The 11,583-nt window shown below is 47.5% G+C and overlaps 1 protein-coding gene across 1 annotated transcript in view; it reads right to left on the reverse strand.

Annotated features, from left to right (window-relative positions):
- Positions 1–9,941, reverse strand: part of LOC8030322 (protein BUD31 homolog) — a 10,243-nt gene extending 302 nt beyond the window's left edge. Inside the window, exons 1-3 of the mRNA XM_029977615.3 lie at positions 9,735–9,941; positions 9,552–9,674; positions 2,575–2,741 (exon numbers count right to left, since the gene is read on the reverse strand). Coding sequence (XP_029833475.1) covers positions 2,575–2,741; positions 9,552–9,674; positions 9,735–9,828 — 384 coding nt within the window. The 5' untranslated portion in view covers positions 9,829–9,941. The remainder of the gene's footprint in view (positions 1–2,574; positions 2,742–9,551; positions 9,675–9,734) is intronic.
- Between the last annotated feature and the right edge of the window lie 1,642 nt (positions 9,942–11,583).

Below are 11,583 nucleotides of genomic sequence, written 5' to 3' on the forward strand. Positions count from 1 at the left end.
CAGTGTAGACCACTTACAACGTAACCACTTATAGTGCAGGACCGGGTATAACGCGGCTTTTTTCAACCACCGGTTCGCCTCTCATAGAACTCCATGTAATTACATACCGCTTAAAATGCAGGCGCGCGAAGGGAAATACCGGTTATAGCGCGGTTTCTGAAACAGCCCGCCGACCGACCAGCGCAGCGAGCACGCTTCCCTGTGCGACACTAGATAACGGCGCCGACGCAAGCAGCACTCGCGGGGGCAAGGATGGCAAGGAGGCTGCTCAAAGAAGCGGGGAGAAGAGAAGAGGGAGGCTTCAGTTGCCATAGCGACGGAGGGACGCACGCACGTGTCTTTCACGACGCGAGGCGTTGAAGCGAGCCCAACCAGCCCAACTTTCCCCCACTGCATTGGAAACAACCGCAACGACAGACCAATTGCAGGTGGAGGAGAACTGGTCACGCGCGTTGCATGCCGGTCGCGGGCTGGCTTCTTCTATCCGCAAACATGGTGTCGGTGGTTATCGTCGACATAGACGGCGTGATGGAAGCTTATCGTTTCGCGTAAAAGTGCTATCCTTGACTGTGAATTTTCGGCGTGTGTCGCTATGATAACCCAGCACGTACTAGAAGGGAAGATCCACCTACTCGTGCGGCACTGTCGTGGCGGCACTCTCAAGACAACAGAAACGCCCGTGTCATTGTGTTTGTTTACTTCAACTACAGTGGTGCTTTCTAAGCATTTGTGTTTTTGAACATTGCCCGGATTTTTTATTTGGAACATTTCATGCGTGTGCTCAAGTTGAAGGTATTACTGGCGCGTACCGTAAAAAGATGCGAATTTTCACGCGTTTTCATCAACGGAGAAAAGTGATTAGGGTTAGCAATCCTGAATGCTCGCAACGTCCGTCCGCAACCCGCGACGCCGTTAAAAGGCTGCGCCAGGCGAAAGTCGCTCATTTCTTTCAAAATGTGTGATACACTTAAGAGAGAATTGTACTATTCTGGTGAAGTAAAGACTCCTCAAACTAAGCTTTATTTTTCATCTAATATAAAATAAATTGTTTTACAAAGGTAAGTTGTCTCATGGTGTGTATTTTGGCCTGAAAAATGGATGTCTTGGTTATAGCGCGGTACCGCTTATAGTGCGGATTTTCGCGACTCCCGCGACATACGTTATATGCGGTCTACACTTTATTGTTAGAAGCAAAAGAGTAACGAGCTTGCAAACCTTGTTGCCAACGGTACACTTGGGGCAACTTCCCCCTGTGATGCAGTCAAAGGTATGGGAACACGTGTGCTTCCACACTTCAAGCACCAGTTAAAGTGGTACGCGCACCCCTCCATAAATGACGCAGTAGATTGTCCCCGAGCATACGGTAAAATTTTGGCCATGCATCTAAGTCACGATAACCACCCATTTCTTACTTTTGAAAAAGTAAAAGAAATATTAAGTTTTGAGACAAACCAGCTCAAATTTCGAAATCGGGCACAAATGATGTTCTGCTTACTGTCGAAGCATTAAGCTTAAGAAGTTTCAGGATAAAAAAAAAAAGGCTTGTGCACCCCCCTAAATGTGACGTGAAGAGCACCCGGTTGCACAAGATTTATTTGTTTAGGATCTAAAAATGCACACTACTAAACACAAAATGCTGTTTGGTCGAGTCCATTGGTTACTAGACGGCACGAGGCTTTGCTCGCTCGCTTCTGTTTTGTCTATCGCAAACATAAAAATGCAATACGAATTGTTGAAACCGAAATGAACAAACTAAGCGCCAACAATACAGCGGACTCCTTTTTCGCTAACAAAATAAGGTACTAGTTCGAGATTGCAGAGTGGCTTGAGGATAACAATTTATAGGTCATTCGCAAATGTGAAGATTGGTGGAATAATGCCAATGTGGTGTGCACGGGTGGTGATTATGAAATCGAAAGTTTGACAGAGTTTTGACTCGACACTACTTGAAGCCGTCGGCACAGTCTTGGAGGAGGCGACGCACTATTTAATCGACAGCGAAGAGAGCTGAGGTAGGTGTGGTGCACCTGCGGGCACAGCATGTCCTGCATTCTTAACCCGTCGCCGAGAACAAGCCACATCGGTCGAGGTGCCTGCAATCCGAGGGACGCTTAATGCGGAGAAGGTCGCGTAACCGAGATTTCGGCTGCACGTGAAACGGTTCCCAGGTGATAAAAAAAACTGCTCCGACTTTACTCAACAAGATTAACAATTTAATCAAACGTTTCGTCTCCCATGCAGGAAACATCGTCAGTGAAACCTACAAGCAGGAAACGTCAAGCAGGAAACCTGCTTGTAGGTTTCACTGACGTTTCCTGCTTGTAGGTTTCACTGACTATGTTTCCTGCATGGGAGACGAAACGTTTGATTAAATTGTTAATCTTGTTGAGTAAAGTCGGAGCAGTTTTTTTTATCATTATGATTCCCGGCTTTTGGAATATTTTTGGTTCCCAGGTGGTCCAAACAAATCCTGTTCTTCGATGGGGCATTGCAGATGCCCTTCCTCAGTTTGGCACATAAAACCCTCGATAGTGACTTTGGCGGTGGTCCACCGCCGGTTTGAGTCGAACATACCTCTTCCAGCTTTCCTTTGGGCACACGGCAGATGCAGTTGGTCCCGAAGTTGGTGTCCCTCGTCTGGATGCAGCGCAGGCAGCACAGGTTCTCGTAGCCCTGCTTCTTCCACTTGGCCATCAGGTTGCGGTCGGCCAGGCCCTCCTTGATGCAGTACTCAAACAGCTCTGCACCAGATCGACAAAATGGAGTCGATTCACAAATGGAAATTAAGAGGAAAGGGTAAGAATGCAAGCAGTACAAAGCATTTGGTAAAAAAAAAAAAAAATTTTTTTCTTGAAGGAAAAATAAACTATACACTCCGTGCGGGAACTATAGGGGGCGCTTTGAAAAACGCGCGCAGCGCCGCTAGCGGAGGAGCTGGCGTTCAACTGTGAGGCGCGTTCAGCAGCCTGCGACGCCTTTTTGCATGCCAAGCTGTGGCGGCGGAAGCGCGCACGGACGAAACTTTTGCTTTTTGAGCCGATAAGTAGAGGGTGACGTTGCATGAGTGCTGGGGCAGAAGGGCATTTAGCTGTTCTCCACTTCTTATATATTGAGCTTGAGTCGTTATTAGGGGTAATTTCTCTAGTTGCGGCTGAAAAAGGAGTTGGAGCAATTTTCCGAAAAACAAGACGGCCGCCACCATAATTGCTCTGAGTGGGAAATTTGTTTCCCCCGTCGCTGTAAACCTAGGACTGCTGGAATGATGATATTTGGAGGTGAGTGAGATGTTCACTAAGTTTGTGCACGAAGAGTGACAAGTTTATTTAAAGGGACACTGACACCCCCCAAAATTTTTTTTTCATTTTTTGCCCGGCGCTTCATTAAAGCCTGTTCACACATACAGCGGAGCGCTAAGTTAGCGCTACGTGAGCGCTCCAAGGAGCGCTCATGTGGCGCTTCCAGCGCGTGACTTCGTTCTAATATAGCGCGTGGTTAGCGCTTTAGTAGCGCCTTGTTAGCGCTCCTGTAGCGCTTTGTTAGCGCTCCAGTAGCGCTTTGTTAGCGCTCCAGTAGCGCTTTGTTAGAGCTTCAGTAGCGCTTTGTTAGAGCTTCAGTAGCGCTTCTTGTACCGCGGTGCTGCGGATTAGCAGGTGCACTGCGGTTTCGGTTCCTGTGGATGGGTGTGCATCAGCAGCACCATGGCGGACATGTGTGATGTTGAAATAGAAGTGCGAAAAATGCTCTTACATACTCGATTCGTGCATATCTGTGTGGACGGCTTAACTCCCAGAAGAGCCTTCTGGGTGCACGAAATCTTTCGCCACCGAGATACCGACGGGTACCCGGCGAACCTTGTTCCTATAGGCTGAGGTACCGAGACAGAGCTCTTTCGAAGTCGATTATTTTTACCTGCGTGTCCTTAAAATTAGCGTCACACATATGGAATGGAAAGCTGAGGTCGTACCCAATCAATTAGTCGCTCAGAGTCCATGACTCTGGGTCCCCTGCCCGACCCTCTGCTTAGAGAGCGGCTCTTTTACTTCCTCTTCTTTCAATGCCAAAGGAAAAACAACAACCAAGGAATCACCGTGCACGCGCTATTCCGCAGCAGCAAGTACGGCACAAGGGGCGTGAGAGCGCTAACAGAGCGCTAACAAAGCGCTGCTGAAGCGCTAACAGAGCGCCACATCACGCGCCAGGAAGCCCCACATGAGCGCTCCTTGGAGCGCTCACGTAGCGCTAACTTAGCGCTCCGCTGTATGTGTGAACCGGCCTTTATGGTGTCGGAGGACTACCCAATTAATATTTTGCAACAGAGTAGCATATTTTTTTAATAAAGCCAAAAGACGCAACTGCTCAAAACCGAAACCGAAACCCGACGGAGGTCGGAGAAGCGGAGAGAAGAGAGTGAGTGGCGGAAGTCACGTGGCTACACCCGACCGTGCGTTTTTTTGTTTTTTGTTTTCTCCTCTCGGTAGCAGACGACACGACATGCGGCGTGCGATTCTTTTGCAGTTATGTTTGTTCCGCTCGTTGTTCTGTACTAAAGATGAGTTGTTTTGTACATTGAAGATTTGGAGATGAGTAGTGAGTGCCCGTGGTGAATTTCCATGATCGGCTCCGAAAAGAATACACCCAAGATGTTGCGTGAAGAGCTGGCTCACATGTCCTTCATCCGAAAAAAAGTGGCATTGTGCGACAGAGTTTCCGAAAGATCAACGGGATCGGGACCAATGGCTGGCTGCAATTCCTGTAGAACATATACGGGCACCTCGGAAAGCGGATGCTATCTGATTTATATGCTCTTTGCATTTTGCGGAAAGTGATTACATTGAGTTCGCAGGTGCCAAAACGGAAATCCCATACCATTTAATTCAGCGAAGTATCGTCCACAACATTTGTTTGTTTCTTCAGTGATGATTGGTTAAAAAAAGAAAAAGGTATGTAAACATCAGAAAATGTTTGAAAAAAAATAAAAATAAAGTTTCACGGGGGATTGAACCCGGTCCTACCGCATGTGAACCGGACGTCTTTGCCACTGAGCTACTGCAGCATCTCTCTTCTGTTGGATCTCCTTCCTTAGTAATAGTTGAGCCGGTAAACTGTAAGTTGGAAAGTTTGCTGTCGATTTTTCTCTAGCAAAAGCACTCCCGGGTCGAAGTCGGGAAGCACCACGCTTTGGGGACATTCGCACCTAGTAAAGAAATCGTACCCGTGCATATTCAACTCGAAGTAGACACGTCGTGCTTGACGTTTGCGCGAGCGATGTCTTCAGCCACGAGAAGGGAGCGACGGCTCGGCGACGTCTTTGTGCAAATAGGCTTGGTGGCCGGGCGTCTCGTACGGGATGAATACCAATTCTTTTGATCAGTCCCAAATTTCATTTTAACGGTAGACAGAATTCGCCGGTAAAACGAACGACAGTTCTGAAATAGAGGTCCCACGCCCGCCGTCCGCTGCCTTCGCCGTCCCCGCGAGTCCCACGATACGCGAAACGACGAACGCACAGAATGCTTCCGGTTGTCTGTGGAACGTTCTTTTTTTCAATCAACGTATTTACAGCTTTTTAGAAGCCACAAAAAATGGGTTTCATATTTTTTTCTATTTTTAATATTGAGTGTGTGCCTTGAGTGACCCACGACTTTGATTAAATTTGGTGGTCGCATCGATACCTTAGAAAATGGCCCGTGACCGCGAAAAAGAGAGTGAGCGAGACTCGAACCGGCCAGTTCTTGATCGGCGGTTTTCGGGCGGAAAGAAACCGAATTTCGAGCCGCAAATTCTGTTCTGGGTAGTTGAGCTCTCATATGTCACGTACAACTAAAAACCTCGGCGAGCATAAATACCCTGTCAGTGTCCCTTTAAGACAGCACGTGTGGAAGTTATGTTTCTAACGAATAAAGAAATCAAGCTGTACGGGATATCCAATATTGGACCCAAAATGTTGTGTTATAGCGGGCTGTGCAAAGGGCAGATTTGGGCACACAGGTGCTTGGACTTGACAGTAACATGACACAGCACTTAATATACAAAAAAAAAAAAGGTGGCATAGGGAAACCAGGTGAAAATTTGGTTTGGGCGGCGTAACTCAATGGGAACCGGTTTTTAACATGAAAAGGCTGTCAAGAGAATACCACTCGTCGTGGGAGGTGGAGACTTTACAGGTACGAAGGGACTAGTGGACTGTACTCCCAATTGAAACAACTTTACGAAAGGTAGTTCCAAAGCCGAGAAGACAAAGTTGTCGGCCAACACACGCTTTGGCCGCCAAGGGCTTTTGTGGTCAGCTGTTGTGTAATAACCTGTTGTGCGAGGTGCTGATTTTCGGCGCACAGGTACTTTGACATGACCGTCACTTGGCACAACACTTATTATAACAAAAGAGTTGGCATAGAGAAACCAGGTGAAAATTTAGTTTGGGCGGCGTAACTAAATGGCAACTGGCTTTGACCGTCAAAGGCTGTCAGATAATACCACTCATCGTGGGAGGTGCACACTTTACAGGTAGGAAGGGACCAGTGGACGGGTACTTCCAGTTCAAACCACTTTGCGATAGGTGGCTCTAAAGCCGAGAAAAAAATTGTTGTCTACAGAACTCGGGGTATCAGCGTTTCCACATCCAAAACGAGGCTGATCAAGAAAGAAAGCACACCACATAAACTTCCATACTCAAACGTCGATTCTCTAGAGATTCCGAGTTTCATTGTTGTTTTCTTTAGATTTATATTTGTCACTTTTTCTACCGTTCCAATCTTTCTTCATGAAGTACAGATTGCGTGCCATACTTGTCCGGAAATATCATCGACACGTACGATAGGGACGAAACTTCTTTGGAGGGCATTCCTCCAACGAAATTGGCACTGCGTACCCGCGAGTGTGGGATGGCATTTCAGTTCGTCCCATCGGCGCTGACACATGTAGGCGTTACTGGTACGAAAACAAACGCAGAGCGCAAAGCGGCAGTGTAGAATATGTCAGCCGTGCCGACACAGTGGCAGACATGATCGGGAGACCAAATTTCTCGCGTCGTATGGGACGGTTCCATCGTTGTCGCTGTCCCACAAAACATCGGCGAGGTGAAAAACTGTGAAACTTTGTCTCCACCAGATACGCCGCATAACTATTGAAGCACTTAATGACGTAGCACAGGCAGCACTTCATGCTGTGAACCCAGTGCAACCGCACCACTCCGACTTCAATGCGTACCAACGTACGCGGCATGGTTTCGGTTTCGTTTTCTCTGGGGTTCTCACTGCCTACCTTCGGTACCGGCCGCGCGGCGGCGCGCCAATCGCGTCGCACGGAGTGTATACGTCGCCAAATGCTTAATCTCGCCCTAGTTCAACCGCTAACAGTTAGAACCAGGTGCCAAAGTTTCAAAACTTGCCATTGCCAGATTCAAAAGTTACGAGCGATGTTCGGGCACTTTCAATGAAGAAATGGGGTTCATTCTCAGTAGCAGACGCCATTCATCTCCGTGTATTCGCAGGCTTCGTCTGCCGCCATTACTGCGCTGAAAATTTCCGAAAAATCACTTGCAACTTCTGAATCAGGTGACTGCAAGTTTTGAAATCTTGGCATCCGATTCCGACCGCTAGTGCCACATGTTGGAGAGGGTGAACATTTGACGATGCACAATTTATTTTTGCAGCGAGAAAAATGTGGTTCTCTTTATCTGCCGAACACCCGGTACTTTAAAGGGGCACAAAACCACTTTCTGCAATGGTCTATTTATGGTCGCAGCTCAATTCATGGGCTCTAAGCCTCTTAAAAAGCCAAACAGTACATTCACGCATGGCCGATTTCTCTATTAAAGTCGGTGTGAAAGATTGATTGCCTCTGAAGTATCGCCGACACCAAATGGCATCATCGGGCGAGGGTTTACAGGGCTGGCATTTCTCGTCCGACAGCGATTTCCTTCGCTGAGTGGTAACCTTTTGTTCACACCTTAGTATAGTCCGTTGCAACTCAAGAAAGGAGGACGAGGGTAAGACGAGCCAGTGAGAAGGAAGCAGGTGGAACGCTGGAGAAGAGAGGGGGAAACCTCCTCTCTTTAGCGTCTTGTCTGCTTCCTCCCCCCGGCTTGTCTTACCCTCGCCCTACCTTCTTGAGTTGTAATGAGCTATAGTAAATGTAGTCTCTCGTTTTCCAAAATACTGCCTGTGTTGCTCCTCTGGATTGGGCATGCAACAAGGCAACTTCCCCAAAAGGTACCTTTAGATAAAGGACCTTTATGGTCCGTGGCGGCAAATCAGTTTGCAGTCCCCTGCGCGTGGTATATGTTTGCGACCCAACCGCGTGGGCTGATCCGCCTATCGCAAACGGACCTACATTAAAGCTGCCTTTAAGCATGCCCTGTGAATGGGGTAAAGGTCAGTCAAATTCGTAAGGCCAACTTAACACAGTCTAATGTCTTCGCTGTAATAAAGTAGTGAGGTAGGCAAGTTCGTTCCCGGACAAAAATTCAAGATGGTGCACAAAAAAAGCATTGGCTGAGGAGAGCATTGCACAAGACAAGCTCCAGCTATCAGCTGAACATTTATTGAAAAGCCAGCTCGAGCAAAGTGACTGTTCATTTTCATTGTTTTTCCTGTAACCTCTTAGCTTGAGATGTCTTCTCAATTAATGTTCAGTCGATGGTCGGTGTTCCTCTTGCGTACTTCACTCCACAAGTCTGAGTGTTTTTCTGCTCAGTTATTACTTTCTCGACTGTAGAAGAGTGACCTTGTCAGAGGGTTTATACGTTTCTTGAATGATATTTCATTGGTTTTGGTTTTCTTTTCATCCATTGCCCTATAACCCTGTACCATGGCTCAAGCCAACCGTCAGCAATGTGACTGCTCCTCCTCGTTGCTACATCAACTCGTAAGGTGGAAAAGATGCGCTACACTCACCACATTACTTGCAGAAAGAAAGATCCTGCCTGAAGAAGTTTGCACTTGAAAACCTTCGCGCACGTTTAGAAACGAATGAACGTTCGGTGCTCGTCACCTTTGCCGACCGGGATAGGTGGTCAAGTGTGTTACGGCGCCACTGCTCGGAGCAAGTATTCGCTTTTTCTTTCACAAGTTGAAACGTGTTGGTGCCAATGAGCAAATATCACCCAACTACTTCCGGTGCTGAAGTAGACGGCGGGTTTCGCAGTATTTGGGACATCAAATATACACACCATCTTTGGAAATGGCCACTTTTAGCACCATCAGACTTAGGTCACTCTTATGATAAAAGAATGACGAGTAAGAAATGAGGAGTTAACCGGAAGTGTGCTGGGGCTACCCAATAGATGGCGCCACTGAGTTTGTTGCCAAACAAAAAAGGTCGAATAGCGAAATCTCGCGCTGCAGAACCCAGAGATTCTGGGTTCATTTCCCACCCCCTGCCCACTTCGATCTGGATTAGCCTCGTACCGGCGTGCGGTCGTTTATCACCCCTGCGTCCTGGACGTTAAAGACTCCAGGCTAGGGGTGGCACTACACTGGCTAAATCGCTCATCACTAGCCGAGACACCAAGCGCCCATTGGGGTGACTAAGCGTACACACAACGCAATTACCTTTACTGATGGCCTTCCTTTTGTGAAACAGGTCGAACACGTATCTCGACTTTTGGTGGTGGATCTTGAATATGGGCCACAGTGACTCCACTTTCCGCTTGCCCTCGTGTGATTCCGTCTCGCCTGAAACAATGACAGTAGTGAACGACAGCGTCCAAACCCATTGTCTGAGCGCTCACGAACATTCCCGCATCTTCTGTTCCAGCTCGTCCAAAGTAGGTTCGATGAGCTCCCAGCCTTCCGGAGGTGGTTTCTTGCTCCGGCGGACTTTACCCATGCTCGACGACTCTCGAATAAACTCTTTTTGTTTGTTTTATTTAGGAGAAATAACAGAGTCAGTAAACTACTACTGATCTAAATGCGCATCGCCTGGCTACGACTGGCACTGGCTCGTTGCACCTTGTAGATTGGTTGTGGTTGGCTATTAGTTCAATATAGAACAACAATGTGCAACAAAAATACGCCATTTGTGTGATTTTTTTTAGAAAACTAAATAATCATAGTAGAATATACTATACGTAAATTACGTATGGTAAAACAAATTTTGAATTGTAGGGCCCGTTAAAGCCCAAAGAGACTTTTCGAGAGTTTGTCTGGCAACCAAGAAAACCGAAACAGGCCAGACAAGCTAACGACCGTTATGGATGGCATTTTTAGTCATTCAGGGAGCATGCGATAACGTAAATAAGGAAATTCTGTGGACACAGCTAAAGGAATCAGGTTTAAATTCGAAATTTGTGAGGTTTTTGCAGGAAGTGCACACGGACAATACAGTAACTATAGCATGGGAGGCTGAAGCCAGAGAGCCAGCAGCCACAAGGCGTGGGCTTAGGTTGGGAATTTGAGATGTCCTCTGTCGGGCTCTAGTTTTTAATATATACTTAAGAAAGTTGGAAAAAAGACTAGAGAAAAGTGAATTGTGCTTCAATAGACCGTACATGGAGAGGGGGAAAATAGTGAGGAAGAAATCATCAGGCCGTATGTATGTTTATGTTTTTTTAGAGCGCAGCTCTTAGGGCCCGTTTCCGGCTTGAGCGGCGTCGGCGTCGCCGTCGGCGTAACCGCGAGGTCACGTGACCCCCCCGAGGTCACCTGACCCCCCCGAGGTCACGTGACACCCCTAGGTCACGTGACCCCCGAGGTCACGTGACCCCCAGAAGTCACGTGACCCCCTGAAGTCACGTGACCCCCTGAAGTCACGTGACCCCCTTAGGTCACGTGACCCCCTTAGGTCACGTGACCCCTTGAGGTCACGTGACCCCCTAAGGTCATGTGACCCTTCAGGTCACGTGAGCCCCTGAGGTCACGTGACCCCATGAGGTCACGTGACCTTAGGGGTCACGTGACTTCTGGGGGTGACGTGACCTCAAAAGGTCACGTGACCTAAGGGGGTCACGTGACCTAAGGGGGTCACGTGACTTCAGGGGGTCACGTGACTTCTGGGGGGTCACGTGACCTAGGGGTGTCACGTGACCCCCAGAAGTCACGTGACCCCCTTGAGGTCACGTGACCCCATGAGGTCACGTGACCCCCTGAAGTCACGTGACCCCCTTGAGGTCACGTGACCTCAAGGAGTCACCTATCCCTCAGTACGCTTCCATCTTCCTCCTCAAGAGCTGCGCTCTAACCGGCGTTACAGGGAATTGTAAACGGCTTTCATTTTTTTTTTCTGTATAAAAGCTTTCTTCGTCCAATAAACGCATATTATAAAATAAGATATTATAAGAGCATACAAGAACCATATGGAACAATATACGTATATATAAGAAGTAATAAGGAACTGATAAGAAGTTTCCGATAACTTGTTATATAATTATATATTGTTTTTATATGTTGTTATATGGTTCTTGAATGTTCTTATACGGTCTTATTCGATCATATCTGGGTAGTACGGCGCTACCGTACCGCCCGCGTATTCGGAACAACCTGACCGGATGGATGGATGCAGGGAGTTTATTCATCTATCCATCCAAACTACCTTTTTTTTTTTTTTAACGAGAAAGATTTGTTAAAGATACAGAATAACATAGAG

Source organism: Ixodes scapularis, unplaced genomic scaffold (genome assembly GCF_016920785.2).
Source record: "Ixodes scapularis isolate PalLabHiFi unplaced genomic scaffold, ASM1692078v2 PGA_scaffold6__148_contigs__length_123643588, whole genome shotgun sequence".
Lineage (NCBI taxonomy): Eukaryota > Metazoa > Arthropoda > Arachnida > Ixodida > Ixodidae > Ixodes > Ixodes scapularis.